The 16,328-nt window shown below is 43.8% G+C and overlaps 1 protein-coding gene across 4 annotated transcripts in view; it reads left to right on the top strand.

Annotated features, from left to right (window-relative positions):
* Positions 1 to 5,974, top strand: part of TEAD2 (TEA domain transcription factor 2) — a 129,847-nt gene extending 123,873 nt beyond the window's left edge. For all 4 annotated transcript variants that reach the window (XM_075328783.1, XM_075328785.1, XM_075328786.1 and 1 more), the window contains one exon: positions 2,744 to 5,974. In XM_075328783.1, the coding sequence (XP_075184898.1) occupies positions 2,744 to 2,857 (114 nt within the window). In that variant the 3' untranslated portion in view covers positions 2,858 to 5,974. The remainder of the gene's footprint in view (positions 1 to 2,743) is intronic.
* Positions 5,975 to 16,328: the final 10,354 nt, after the last annotated feature.

The raw sequence follows: 16,328 nt of genomic DNA on the forward strand, positions 1-16,328 counted from the left end.
AATAAATTCCTTTAACTAATTTTGTGTTATTCTACCTTTCACACCATGCTGAAAATGCTGATTTATCTGCCTAGCTTTTGCTGTCTTAGTAGCTGATTTGAACTACATCTGTACCAAAAGTCATTCTCTGCAGCCCTCCTCCATGCTCAGATACAATTTACAAACACTCTCCCCATCTGAGCTGGGGGGTAGAGCTTTAAAGCAGGTGATCGGATGCAACGGCACAGAGAATGTGGAGTCAGTGGTAACTGAACCAACAACTGTTTATCAAACTATATACAACTTAACGATTATACCTTAAAGGGGAAACAGGAGTATGCACAAGTAGTTGCAGTAGAACAGATTATTTCACAGTGAGAAATCAGCGACACAAATATGGACTACAGTCACAATATTACTGACACATTATTATTCTTATCACTAACGGTTGGCATTATCGCACTCTAGATCCCTCTAGCAAGGAAACGTCAGTATCAATCTATTTGTTATTGTAGTATACAGTATACAGGCCTTAGCGCAGTCAAAGGCGTAACTTGCTAAGCCGCAAGTCCAAATCTATGAAGCAGTGCTTAACTCCCCACTGTATCTCGGCCCAGGAAGCACCTGCCTGGCTTTAGTTCTTGACTAGTGCAGTCTACAGCTTGACCACAAAGTCAGGGCTCAGGACCTTGACCGGCGTAGTCTTATTCAGGTACTTCTACTGGTGCTGATCACGACTCTTCTACTGCTGCGAGTCAGGGTCTTCGAATTTGTTTAAGTAACCAATCTTCCTCTCAGCTTAGGTCATGGATCTTCTCAGCTTAGGTAGAGCATCTTCCTCTCAGTTCAGGTCACGTATCTTCCTCCCAGCTCAGGTCACGTATCTTCCTCCCAGCTCAGGTCACCAATCTTTCTCTCAGCTTAGGCCACGGATCTTCCTCTCAGTTAAAGTCGATGATCTTCCTCTCAGCTTAGGTCGAGCATCTTCCTTTCAGCTTAGGTCGAGGATCTTCCTCTCAGCTCAGGTCACAGATCTTCCTCTCAGCTCAGGTCACGGATCTTCCTCTCCGCTCAGGTCACGGATCTTCCTCTCCGCTCAGGTCATGGATCTTCCTCTCAGGTCACGGATCTTCCTCTCAGTTCAGGTCACCAATCTTCCTTTCAGGTCAGGTCACGGATCTTCCATTCAAGTCAGGTCACAGCTCTTCCTTTCAGGTCAGGTCACGGATTTTCCTTTCAGCTCAGGTCATGGATCTTCCTCTCAGCTTAGCTCACGGATCTTCCTCTTAGTTCAGGTCACAGATCTTCTTCTCAGCTTAGGTCACCAATCATCCTTTCTGATCAGGTCATGGATCTTCCTCTCCTCTTGACCTGGCCAGGGCTTTTATAGCTTGCAACTGCCACTTGGCCTAGCATCTCTTCTAAACCTTCTAAATCACAAACCCAACTCTTAGCTCATGTCTGCTCTTATTACCTTCAGCCAGCAGGTGGTGGTGTTTCCTTACAGACCCTATCAAAGGTTAGCTGTATGTGTTCTCTGCTTAGAGGAATGTGTCTTCTGCTTAACCGATTTCCTTACAGAGCAGAGAAGCTCATTCTTAGAGGAGGGATCTTTCCTAAAACTGCAGTTCAAATCAGCTACTAAGACAGCATGAACTAGGCAGCTAAACCAGCACTTTCAGCATAGTGGAAAAATAGGGTTAATGGAGTATTTGAAAAAGATTCATAACTTTATAAAAGATGGTCAATACCTAAAGTATAAAAATAAAAATTTTACTTACCATATTTTTTAGATTACAAAATGCACTTATCCTCCCAAAAATTTGGGAGGAAAATGAGAGGTGCATTTTATAGTCATAATGTATCTTACCGGGGAGGTGGAGAGGGGTCACAGGAGATGCTGCAGGCTGTGTTGCGGGCTGTGCTGTGGGAGATGAGGAAGGGGCCGCCATTCTGAAAATGTTCTGAAAATGTTTGGATTTGAAATAATGGTACCCGGAGACAGTGCATGTGCAGATTGAGCTCTCAGCTCAAGATATCAATCTATGCACGCACCGCCTCTGGCCCATTGATTTTTCTGCAGCGCTCTTAAGAAAAATGGCACCAGGAGGTGGCGCATGCACAGATGAGATATCAGCTTGTCATTGAACCGGGAGCTCTATCTGTGCACACACTGACTCTCGGCGCCATTTCTTAGAGGCCCGCCAACAGTTTCTGGATGCTCCTCCTGTCTCACAGTGCCAACAACAAACATCTGGGATAACTGCTGCTCCACCTCTGCCCCTGTCTCCTTTGACCCTGCTCCACCAACGCTGCTGGTTAGACTCCATCGGATTATAAGACGGGACCCCATTTTTTTTTTCTCTTTTTTTTTTTCTCTAAATTCAGGATGCGTCTTATAATCCAGTGTGTCTTATAAAATGAAAAGTACGGTACTTTTTTAAATTAGCTTGTCTTTGGCAATGTCAGGAATCCTGATTACCACTGATCTGATATTCATGACCTTAGATTAATGATCCTGAATGAGGGAAACCATCAAACTATTTGGATATTTGAAAATGATCTTTCAGAATTGGATAACCTTTAACAAATTCATTATTAAATTTGTTAGGGTTATATTGTGGTCCCTTTGTCTTGGAATTCCATCCACCTGGAAAAAAAAATTATAGACCCCATAATTAAAAATAATCTATAGCTAATTATGAAAGTCAATTAATAAATTAATGTGACAAATCATTTCATTTTGCCTTTTTGTCATACTTAGGTGGTTACAAATCGGGACACCCAAGAATTACTTCTCTGCATAGCTTATGTTTTTGAAGTGTCCACCAGTGAACATGGAGCTCAGCATCACATCTACAGGCTGGTCAAAGACTGAGACGTAAAGAACCCTTCCCCACGACTCAGCCATGTAGGACTTGGCTGTATTTGTCAATTTTTATGGCATCTTGTATACTCCTCAAACTTCCTGGGAAAGGAGACTTAAGAAAAATGGGTATAGGACCCTTACGTGGATGCATGGACATGAGTGGGAAGGGCCACAAAACCACAAAGACCTCACCCTTACAGAAACCTTCTGTGTTATGTTTTGAGCCAAAAGGAATATATATAAATATCTATATATATAAATATAAATATATGTTTGTGTGTGAAACAGTTTCCAAACTTGGGGAAACCATGTAGAAAAAAACGCAGCTGTCATAAGGTGTTTTTTTTTTTGTTTAATTTTTAATGTTATTTTTATTTTTTACATTGTGCATCAGTTCATGGTACGACACCAGTTTAAGAGAAAGGTGTGTAAGACTGAGTGGGAAAGGAGGTCCTTAACAATCCTCCTCCTCCTCACGCATTTTTTTTTTTTATTTTTTAATCCAGCTTCTTTGACCCCACTGAAATGTAACTCCTGCACTTTCCGTGGTCGATATTTTGTAGCTATAGCCACCATTTTTATTTTTTTTTTGCCCACTAATTTTTTTTTATTTTTTTCTTAAATAATAGGCTTGCACAGTATTTTAATCTGGATCACGTACGTGTGGCCAGCTACAAAGAATAAAATGTCATATTTAACTTATCAGGGAGTACCGGAAAGCAAATTCTACTGTGTCGGAGGTTTGGTGCGCCATCCTGCCCTAAGCGAGTGTGCCATTACTCTCCATCATGGACTTGTGAAGTTATATGGAAGACGGAAGGTCGTATATAATGTGACTTAATAACTCTTAAGCAGTTCAACTTGCCAAGAACATGTATATTTTTTTTTTCAAGATGTGACTACGTTGTGCCGCCAGGCCCCCGATGACGTCTCGTTGAGTAGAGTTAAAAGACCAATTGTAGTTCTGCCTTTATTTTCAAGTACATGTACAATAAATACATTAGTGCACATCAACCTGATGAAAAAACAAATTGAGAGACTTGCCTACTCTTAAAAATTCTTGACTATGTTTTGTATCGACCAGTTGGACTATTGTAAAGTATTTGAAAGAAATGTATAGTGACTCTCCCACTGGTGTCACAAATTCAGTGCCTAAAATATATTTTTTTGTATTAAAAAAAAAGCCAACTTTTTTCCGTAAGCGGATTTTATCTGTGCCATGGGAACCCACATCCAGCATCTCCCAACCTCCGAAGAAAGCCAGAATGTCACGTGGATCAGTATTTTAAGGATGGATCTTGCAATAGTTGGAATTTTATGAATTTGGTGGATGGTCAGATTTGAGTGCCTGATACCGCCCTATAAAAAAAAAAATGGGGCATTTTTGGAGTTCAAAAGACCTAAAAATAATCCTAATTGAATGTGCTCATGTATGCCACTACTGCATGGATTTAATTGTTTTCAGAAAGTCGAAAAAAAACTAATAAAAGAGATGTGAACAGCTTTAGGTCTTCAACTATTTCGCTGTTGGGCATATACTGAAAGCCAATGTGAAGACACCATGCAGCAAATTGGTCAAACCAAAGATATACCTACTATGCGTATCTACTGATCATCTGTTCAGTTCTTGTCTCTCGTTTTTATTTTTTTAACATTTCGTGGGCACTCTTTTATGTTCTTAGCGGTCAGGTTTGGTGAAAGCAAAACCTAAGTTTGGATTGATGAGTGTCAACATGTCAACAAGTGCACTTGCCATCATTGTAAACGGTCATCACATGGAGTTAATTTTCATCATGTGCCATTGATTCTTCTGAAATCCCATATTTATTGAGTTTAAAGCAAGCGGGACGTTTACAGGAAGGAATATATGTGACTTATAAGAAGGTTAACAAGGAATTGTGTATGTGGAAACCTAACCCTATGTGTACTCCAAGCATCTTTTTTTTCCTTTACTGCCCTTAAACATTGAAGTCCAACATCTTATTGTGGCATCCACTATAATGTTCTTTAATTACAATATATAATGTGTATGAAATGTGTATTGAGTCTAAATTTTAACATATTTGAATTAAGTTAAGCTCTGTTGTATAGCCGAATGCTCAGAAACATTTGGGTTGACTTCTTGTTAGGGTTCTTCAACAGAGCTTTCTAATTTTTTGCCAGCATGACTCATTTTGTGGGATTAAAACCTACCTCAGGTATCTTAAAGGGAATCTGTCAGCAGGTTTTTGCTGTGAAATCTGAGAGCAACCTATTGTAGGGGCAGAAACCCCGATTCCAATGATGTATCACTCACTGTGTTGCTTGGTGCAGTTTTGATAGAATTGCTGTTGATGTAGTAGTGGTCAGAATGCTGAGCTGTGTATAACCCCGCCTACACCACTCATTGGCATCTTTCTGCCAATCAGTGGTGGGGGTGTGGTTAAATAGAGGAGCTGGACTGGCTTGCACAGGACAGCTAGTCCAGGTGTGATAATCTCCTGCTGATAAAGCACAGATTATGGTATATCGAAAGCTACTGAGCAAGTGACACATCCCTGGAATAAGGCTCGCAGATAAAATAGCAAACATCTGCTGATAGATTCCCTTTAAGTTTTGACTGGTTCTGGAAAACCTTACATGCATATTTGTAAGCCTATTCACCAAAAATACATGGTTATCGCTGTTACTGATTTCCCTTAGTTGTGTCATACATTGTCTATGATCCGGTTAGTTTGATTAAATTTCGGGCACCACACCGACAAAGCCCATGGCTTCAATGGGTTGTTTCGATTCCATGAATTTTACATTCATAATAGATGTTTAAGGGAACAAAGTTTTAAGCAGGATTCTACCGCCAGAACTGTAGAAGTCACTGAAGGGCCCATATAGTTATAATCCCATTAATTGACAGAAATTCATGAGCGGTAACAGAAAGAAGGCATTTCGTGACCCCATTTGGCACGATTCTTATTTTTTTCTTCACTGGCGTACATATGAATTTTTGAAAATCCTTCATTTTCTCTGACTTTTCAGGAAACAAAACATTTTACACAGGAGAAAAGAACATGGTGGACTCTAATGTATGCCTATGTTTGTATTGTGAACAAAACTTTCTTAGTATATAAAATTATTTTACAAAATGTGGTCGATGTTTCTCATTTTCCAGTTACAAGAAATGGCCCATTATGTTACATTTATATTTTGTGGGCTTACAGTCTTCAGGATAATGGAGAGAAGACAGAGTGTTGGTGGGGGGAGGGTTCGGCAGCTCCGGTGGTGGTGAGGTCGGTCTTCAAATTCCATCTGAAAATTCTGAATGTGGTGGATAACCAGACGTGTTGGCACAAAATTACAGAGGACAGGGGGATACTCAGGACAATCATTTAAGGCGATTGGGTGAGGAACATATAAGTGTGAATGAGGGAAGGAGGTTTGGGAAGACCTGTAGAGAGATGATACTGGAATCACCATTATCAAGTGATGGCTACAGTCATCTCCTCCACCTTGTTGCACAATGACCTCTGCAACGATCACAGACCATGCTTAGAAAACTGTTATAGCTCACCTGTTGAGATGGATCCTCCAAGCCCAAGGTCTTGGTAGACACAATGGCATTGTTGCAGCAGACAGGTGAGGCATGTGGGAAACTGGTAGGGGATGTGCTAGAGACAACAGGCAGAAAGGAGACTGGGATGGAGGTAGTAGAAGCACTGGACCCCGCATGTCGACAGGAAACTGGGAAGCAGGTAGTAAAAGCACTGGAGGTTGTAGGCAGACAGGAGAGTGGAATGCAGGTAGTAGAATCACTGGACCCCGCAGGCAGACAGGAGACTCTGAAGCAGGTAGTAGAAACACTGGAGGCTGCAGGCAGATAGGAGACTGGGAATCAGGTAGCAGAAATACTCAAGGCCATAAGCAGACAGGAGACTGGGAACCAAACAGTAGAAGCACTGGAGGCCGCAGGCAAACAGGAGACTGGGAATCAGGTAGTAGAAGCACTGGACCCTGCAGGCAAACAGGACACTGGGAAGCAGGTAGTAAAAGCACTGGACCCCGCAGGCAGACAGGACACTGGAAAGCAGGTAGTAGAAACACTGGAGGCTGCAGGCAGACAGGAGACTGGGAAGCAGGAAGTAGAAACACTGGAGGCTATAGGCAGACAGGAGACTGGGAAGCAGGTAGTACAAGCACTGTAGACTGCAGGCAAATAGGAGACTGGGAAGCAGGTAGTAGAAACACTGGAGGCTACAGTCAGACAGGAGACTGGGAACCAAACAGTAGAAGCACTGGAGGCCGCAGGCAAACAGGAGACTGGGAATCAGGTAGTAGAAGCACTGGAGGCTGTAGGTAGACAGGAGACTGGAAATCAGGCAGTGGAAGCACTGAAAACCTTGGGCAGAAATGAGTCTGGGAAGCAGGTAGTAAAGCACTGGAGGCTGCAGGCAGACAGCAGACTGAGAAGTAGGTAGTAGAAGCACTGGAGGTTGCAGGCAGACAGGAGACTAGGAAGCAGGTAATGGAAGCAATAGAGGCCACAGGCAGACAGAAGACTGGGGAGCAAGTAGTAGAAGCACTGGAGGTTGCAGGCAGACAGAAGACTGTAAATCAGGCAGTAGAAGCACTGAAGGCTGCAGGCAGAAATGAGACATCTGAAGCAGGTAGTAGAAGCATCAGAGGTTGCAGGCAGGCAGGAGACTGGAAACTAGGCAGTAGAAGCACTGAAGGCCACAGGTAGACAAGATACTGGGAAGCAGGGCTGTGGAGTCGGTAAGCCAAACCTTCGACTCCGACTCCGACTCCGACTCCTCAAATTCTCTTGCACCGACTCCGACTCCGGCTCCGACTCCGACTCCGGCTCCGACTCCGACTCCTACATATATTGCTTATAGTTAGGTGAAAAATTTATTGTAGTACATGAATATGTGTATGTGAACATCAGACATTTAATAATTTTTATGATACAATAATCAAGATATTTGGATAGAACATAAAATATATTTATTGGAATACAACTTTAGAACACAAAAAACTGTAATAAATTGTAAATATGTAATACACTATGTAATATACAGTAGATTACATATATATCTTGTGTGTGTGTATATACACTGTATATATATATATATTATATATATTACATATTTACAATTTATTAGTTTTTTTGTGTTCTAAAGTTGTATTCCAATAAATATTTTATGTTCTATCCAAATATCTTGATTATTGTATCATAAAAACAATTAAATGTCTGATGTTCACATTGTACTACAATAAATTTTTCACTTAAATATAAGCATTATACTAAATGTTGTTATTTAGTAAAATATTCAGCACATTCTGCATTGCACTCCTGTCCCCAATTTATTATATATTTTAGGAGTCGGAGTCGGTGCATTTTATACCGACTCCGACTCCGACTCCGACTCCACCAAAATGAGCTCCGACTCCGACTCCACGACTCCGACTCCGACTCCACAGCCCTGCTGGGAAGCACGTAGTAGAAGCAGTGGAGGCTGCAAGGAGGCAGGAGACTGGGAACCAGGCAGCAGAAGCACTGAAGGTCGCAAACAGACAGGACACAGGAAAACTTTGTCCAAGACCCTCCAATAGAAAACAATGAACATCTCCAGACTATCATTATCTATGGCTACTGTAAAACATAACACTAAATGCTGTTTACAGCACCTTAGGCAAGACGATCTCCCCAAAAAACAAAGTTGAAAAGTCTCCAATTAGAAAATAAAAAAAATTAGAAAAATAATATTTAACTTTTGGGTTTTAATTTTGGTGAGCCTTTCTTTTTTAAGGGTTTGTATGAGATTGGGTCTGCTTTCTTCTAGAAACAGCATCACACTTGCCCATTAGGTGTATATACTGTATGATATTACACATGAGCTCCATTTAATTATATGGGACCAAATTACACTTTCAGTTACAGCCTATGGACAATAATACTGTAATAATAAGTTTTTCTACTCTTGACCATACCAAAAACTTAGTGTGCATGTACCCGAACCGCTCTATTCTTCCAAAAGTATATAAGAAATTCTTTATGGGGGGGGTGGTTCAAAAGTAGCAAAAGTGGCAGAAATACTTAGGAGTCATATTACACCTGTTTTTTTATTATTATTTTATTTATTTTTTTAACTATTTTAAAAACCATTGAAATATTAATGATAAATAAAAGAAATAGACACATAATTAAAAACAAATAAACTGGAGAATATTGAGATTTTTTTTGCTTTTTTAAACAAAAGAAAACATTGTTTTACATATTTATGAAATGGTAGCTATGTGGCGGTATAATATGGCGCTCTGCACAATTTGCATCGCCCCAAGACTAATCAGATCTTAGGGTGGTAATTTAATATTTCACACAAACCTCCATACAATGCATTTGTGATTTTTCTTGGCAGATGTTATCAGACCATTACCTATTAGCGGGGTGGAGATTACACACAGCTGTTAATCTCCCCAGACACAACAGAGCCATAAACTGGTGTAAACTGCAAATGCTCCCATTACTGGATAATCCTCTGAAGTGTCACACATTGGAAGTGATGATAACAGGATAATGGGCCCTAACCGAACACAAAAGAAGAGGAGAAAAAACCTTTTTCGCCCCAGATTGTGTAAATGCCTAATTAACTTCAATCCCATGTTGGGCGCCAGATGTTAATCCCTGCAGGGCACTATCTAAGGTATCTAAGGTTGTGAACAGTTCTCCTGATATAGCCATGTTTCTTACCTCATGTGCAGGGCATTGCAGCTTAGGTATTCATGGTTATGAACAGTTCTGCTGATATAGCCAGGTCTCTTACCTCATGTGCAGGGAATTGTAGCTAAGGTATCCATGGTTATGTCCACTTATATAATGACAGTTAATTATTTATTTTGTTATGCCTGATTATACCTATGGATACGTAAACTGCAATACCCTGCACATGAGGTAAGAAACATGGCTATATCAGGAGAACTGTTCGTAACCATAAATACCTAAGCTGCAATGCCCTGCACATGAGGTAAGAAACATGGCTATATCAGGAGAACTGTTCACAACCTTAGATACCTAAGCTGCAATGCCCTGCAGATGAGGTTATAGACCTGGCTATATAAGGAAAACTCTTCATAACCATAGATACCTGTGAGGTAAATCCTGGGATATGAAGAGGAATTATGATGTCCAGTCATAATTTCTCTCATCACTCCCTGGTGGCACCCCCTCCCTTCTCCCTTCACACACCGAGATCCTTCTCAGATGCCCAACATCTGGAAGGGTGACAAATCCCAGTATACATCCAAAAGCAATATCCTATGATATGGAGATTAGGTGTCCTGTCAGGCCATTACAACAAAGGGAGAGGAAGACCCCCTGGGGGGTTGTGTCCATTCATCAAAGAGAGTGGACAGGGACTTAGCAAAACCAAAAGGAAGCTAGTCACAGCAGGAGAGCATATTGCTGGCTCCGTAATATCATATACAGTTATGATATTACCGTGCGTCTCAGCCATACACCCTCTACATTGTTAGAATCGGGACTTCGAGCCGCATCTCTTTATATCCTCGAAGTCTATGTTGCACCCTGGGGCAGCGAGATATAAAGAACTGCTAGTAGGAGTCCGGTAGATAAGTCGTGCTTGGACTCAAAATGCAGAGGGGACCCGGGCGGATCTGATGACACCAGAACCGTCCTGATCAGACCTCCCAGTCCGGAGTTGTGGGTAATAGTCCCTTTTGGGATATTATGTTGGACTTCAGCCAGGGGAGTGGCAGTGCTTCCCTCTGAGGTCACGAAGGTAGGAGGGGACAGGGATTCGGCCAGGTTGCTAACTACAGTTCAGACATTTTGGCTTGTTCTTTTGCCGGGGGTGACGTGTTGATATAACTGTGGGAAAGTTGCTGGAAACCTAATCTAATAGCACCCCCCTGTGGCCAGACGCACAAGGTAACTGCTTGAATTGTATGCTTGTTTGTAATCCATACCTTGCCTGTAAATGTACTCTGACCTAACTGTATATTCTGTAGATTCCCTATTGTATATATTGTAGTTCTAGTGTGCTTTAGGCCGATTAAATTATATAATTAATCTTGGGCTATTCTGTTATCTCGATCTTGAATCCCACGTCTGTGTGCTCGGTTAATAGTTACCGTAAATCAGTTGGTGGCAGCGAGTTTGTGCCAAGGATCATTGTGGGGCGGCCAGTGAGATTTGGGGAGGTTTTTATATATTCCGTCCCTGGAGGTCGGGGGAATATATACCCTACTCTCACCGGGAGCCCTTCAAGCATCGGTACAGTAGAATAGCGGCCTCCTTGCTTATTGTCGGGTAATTCCATAATTGGCCTGACTATAAGAGGGGCTCTAAAGAGCGTGTCACGTGCTCTGTCTGTCGGTCGGGAAGTATAAATGAGGGGTGTGACTCCCGCTTGTTACCCCCCGATCGTGACAATACCGACGCTGCAATGCCCCATACATGAGGTTAGAGACACGGTTAGATCAGGAGAACTGTTCATAACCAAAGATTCCAAAGCTGCAATGCCCTGCACATGAGGTAAAAGACCTGGCTATATCAGGAAAACTGTTCATAACCTTAGATACAGTGCCTTGCGAAAGTATTCGGCCCCCTTGAATTTTTCAACCTTTTCCCACATTTCAGGCTTCAAACATAAAGATAAAAAAATTAAATTTTTTGGTACAGAATCAACAAGTGGGACACAATTGTGAAGTTGAATGAAATGTATTGCTTATTTTAAACTTTTATAAAAAATAACTGAAAATTGGGGCATGCAATATTATTCATCCCCTTTAAGTTAATACTTTGTAGCGCCCCCTTTGCTGTGATTACAGCTGCAGTCACTTGGGGTATGTGTCTATCAGTTTTGCACATCAAGAGACTAAAATTCTTGCCCATTCTTCCTTTGTAAACAGCTGGAGCTGAGTGAGGTTGGATGGAGAGCGTTTGTGAACAGCAGTTTTCACCTCTTTCCACAGATTCTCGATTGGGTTCAGGTCTGGACTGGGACTTGCACATTCTAACACCTGGATACGTTTATTTGTGAACCATTCCATTGTAGATTTTGCTTTATGTTTTGGATCATTGTCTTGTTGGAAGACAAATCTCCATCCCAGTCTCAGGTCTTTTGCAGACTCCAACAGGCTTTCTTCAAGAATGGTCCTGTATTTGGCTCCATCCATCTTCCCATCAATTTTAACCATCTTCCCTGTCCATGCTGAAGAAAAGCAGGCCCAAACCATGATGCTGCCACCACCATGTTTGACAGAGGGGATGGTGTGTTCAGGGTGATGAGCTGTGTTGCTTTTACGCCAAACATATTATTTAGCATTGTGCCCAAATAATTCTATTTTGGTTTCATCTGACCAGAGCACCTTCTTCCACATGTTTGGTGTCTCTCAGGTGGCTTGTGGCAAACTTTAAACAACACTTTTTATGAATATCTTTGAGAAATGGCTTTGTTCTTGCCACTCTTCCATAAAGGCCAAATGTGTGCAGTGTACAACTGATTGTTGTCCTATGGACAGACTCTCCCACCTCAGCTGTAGATCTCTGCAGTTTATCGAGAGTGATCATGGCCCTCTTGACTGCATCTCTGATCAGTCTTCTCCTTGTTTGAGATGAAATTTTTGAGGAACGGCCGGGTCTTGGTAGATTTGCAGTTGTATGATACTCCTTCCATTTCAATATGATCGCTTGCACAGTGCTCCTTGAGATGTTTAAAGGTGTGGAAATCTTTTTGTAACCAAATCATTTTTTAAATTTCTCCACAACAGTATCACGGACCTGCCTGTTGTGTTCCTTGGTCTTCATGATGCTCTCTGTGCTTTATACAGAACAATGAGACTATCACAGAGCAGGTGCATTTATACGGAGACTTGATTACACACAGGTGGATTATATTTATTATCATCAGTCATTTAGGACAACATTGGATCATTCAGAGATCCTCAATGAACTTCTGGAGTGAGTTTGCTGCACTGAAAGTAAAGGGGATGAATAATATTGCACGCCCCAATTTTCAGTTTATTCTTTTGTACAAAAGTTTAAAATAAGCAATAAATATCGTTTAACTTCACAATTGTGTCCTACTTGTTGTTGATTCTTCACCATAAAATTTAAATTTTTATCTTTATGTTTGAAGCCTGAAATGTGGGAAAAGGTTGAAAAATTCAAGGGGGCCGAATATTTTCGCAAGGCACTGTATCTAAGCTGCAATGCCCTGCACATGAGGTAAGAGACCTGGCTATATCAGGATAACTCTTCATAACCATAGATACCTAAGCTGCAATGCCCTGCACATGAGGTAAGAGACATGGCTATATCAGGAGAACTATACTACATTTATAATTGGAGGTATTTGCTAATATTATTATTATTCCACCTACTACATAATGGGATAGGTTCTTGCAGATGGGAATACCCCTTTAAACTATGAAATGTCGCATCACCCTCCAATCCTCTCCCTCTGATTTGAATGCTTTGAGTCTAATTTCTTCAAGAAATAGCGCCACCCTGACCATAGTTTGAGTCTGGTATTGCAACTCAGCATCATTGAAGTAAACAGAGTTGAGCTGCAATCCCAAACACAACCCAGGGTCAGGGGTGATGCTCTTTTTGAATGAATGCAGTCATGTTTTTCTAATTCTAGACAACTCCTTTAACTCCTGCGGTATTGCTGTAGGGAAACATAACACTCATTGCTGATTACTCACAATTATTATTGTCTAATAATTAAGTTGAAACCCCTATCATTTTACATGTAGTGTATGATTGTATTAGTTTTGTGTACAATATGGCAGCATTATCTAAATATTAGTATTTTGTGACATTATTCGCTTGTTTAATGGTAGCGCTGATTGTGTATGTCAGTTCAGGCTGCATATACATCATTACTAGATATTTATGAACAATCCTCATGTGAAAATTGTGCACTTGCCCCTGCAGCATATAATGTCCCAGGCCTGGTCACATCAGGAAGTTCCAGCCTAGAGTGCTCTGCATAGGGTTACAGCTTACATCATGACTTTATGAAATGCATGTGCTAAGATGTCCTGGGCCTGGTCACACCAGGAACGTCCGGCCTAGAGTGTACTCCTTAGAATTGCAGCCTAAGTTGTGTCTTTACGAAGTGCATGTGTACAGCCCCGCGGGCTCGGCCGGCTGCCGAGCCGCTCGGATCCGTGCTCGTACGGTGGGTGGTGGTTCGAGCTCCTCACGGACCCGGGGGTCATGTCGCTCTGCAAGGGGGTTGGCTCTACACGCAGGGACTTCAGTGGGGAGTTCCACGGCCGGGGCCGCGGTTGCTTGTAAGGGGTATAAGTTTGTGACGCCACCCACGGGTTGTGGTGAATGGATGGACACCACCGCTGCCATTGACTAGGCCTCCCGGGAACGGGTTGCGCAGCTTGGCGTTGACCCCTCCGTGGGTAGGGGAGTGATGGTCCCGGGGGCCCGAGGGAGGTGCTGAGGAGTGGGGATGGGTGCGTGCTGGGTGCTGGTGCTGTGCGCGGTCCAAAGGCACTGGTGTACTCACTATGACACAACACACTGGAGTCTCTGCTAAACCAAACGGGATGATGAACGGGTCCCGCAGCCGACTGCAGCTTCTCCCTTAACAGGTTGGTGGTTTCCGCTTTTCTCCTGCACCTCCTTATGTGAATGTTTTGACTCCTATGCCTAAGCAACGGTAGTCCGCTCCCCGACTTGCTGGGTGTCGGGAGAGCCCTCTTTGCCCGCAGACGCTGGACCCTTGGGTCTCTATGCCTTGGCGGTGGCTTTACCCTAATGGTTGGGCTGTTTTCTTCAGTCGGGTCTTGTGTGGGAAAGGTCCTAAAGTCCAGTCCTCAATCAGTTGATTTGACTCGGCCCGGTAGTTTCTGGGCTTTGTACTGGGTCTGAGTACCCCTCCTGGTGCTCCGCTTTCCAATCTGCTCCCCAATTCAGTACCGGCGGGTCACCGCCCGACCCCGGTCCCTACGGTTCCACCGACTGTAATCCCAGCTCCTGCAGGCGGCCACCACCGTCTGCTTCCTTGCCAGAGGTGACTGGGCTCCAACCCAGACACCTGGTAGACTATGGCAGGCCTCGTCACAGGTCTGCCCTTGGACTTGACTTCTCTCCTCCACTGTCAAGACTAATCATCTACTCTGAGCTACTGCTTTTTCCCGCCTCCAGGCCTGTGAACTCCTTGGTGGGCGGGGACAACCACCTGGCTCCACCCCCCTGGTGTGGACATCAAAACTAGAGGGTGGTGACAAGGTTTTGAAGTTTAGCTGCTGTCACCTTTTTAGGGAGGGGGTGTGTGTGCATGGGACTACCTGGGACGACCTGACTAGTCCAGGGCGTCATATTCCCCCTTGGTTTAATTCAGACCATCCGCGGGCTGCCCGTCCATCACCGGTTTATTTCGTAACTGCAAGAAGATAAAACATTTTTTTTAACATTATGCATTTTTTTTGGATCTTTCCTTACGGGAAGCACATACTTGAACCGTTGCAAACAGTAACACTTTTATTATTGCGGGAAACTGGACCGGATCCTTCAATCACCCACCCAAACAACCTGAACCTTGATGCTGCCCCTAAGAAGTGGGCAGCACCCCTTTTCCCCAGTCCAGGAACGGGCCCAAATGTTGTTTACGGGACGGGTGCAGGGTTCCACACCTGCTTGTCTTTTCAGAGGCCCCACGTCCAGGGGACCCCTGACCCGGAGGATGGCCAACGGTTGCAGTGGTGGTGGGCCTCGGCCATCTATTCCCCGCAGGCCCATCCTCCAGTCTGCCTCTCCGGAGCTGTGAAACGGGAAGGCCGGTTAAGAGGGATTTATTTACAAGCCCAATAGTTTTTGGGTGGCCTGACAGTTCTCGGCCTTGTCTTTATGGAAACGGGGCAAAAACAAAGTCACAACGGGGACGGGCAGTATGGTCACAACGGGAACTGTTCAACTTGGCAACCGGAATCCACTGCCTTTAACTTTCATCCTCTTCTTCATACTCCTCCTCGACGGCAACCTCAGGGCTGTACGGTGGGGGAGGGGTCTGGGCGCGCTCCGGGCCTTCATGGCATGCCCTCCTTTGTATGCTCAGGGCAAACCAGCCCCTCTCCCCACAATGGAGGGTGTAGCTAACCAGCTCTCTGGGGATCAGGTCACGGTCCAGGTGGCCCATGGGCAGGTGGGGGTAGACATCCTGACGGGACCTCCGCTTCCAAACCGGGCTCAAACAGGAACCCCCACCCTCTGTTGGGGTCAAACCTCCTGACCTGGCCTTCGTGCCTCGGGCCCCGCACCCGAAAGGTTGCATTACGGAGATTGTCCTTCTCCTCTATGGTGCGGGCCAGAACCTCTGACTTCTTCTTCTCCCGGGCTGCAATTTCCCTGCCCAGCTGGCGCTGCTGCCGCTCCCAGTACGGGGCGTCTATTTGCCCTTCCTGCGCGCGGGTTGGGCCCAGCCGGAGCTCCCCTGTTCCGGCCATGACCTGCACCTTC

The sequence above is a fragment of the Anomaloglossus baeobatrachus genome, chromosome 11, assembly GCF_048569485.1.
Source record: "Anomaloglossus baeobatrachus isolate aAnoBae1 chromosome 11, aAnoBae1.hap1, whole genome shotgun sequence".
In the NCBI taxonomy this organism is placed as follows: Eukaryota; Metazoa; Chordata; class Amphibia; order Anura; family Aromobatidae; genus Anomaloglossus; species Anomaloglossus baeobatrachus.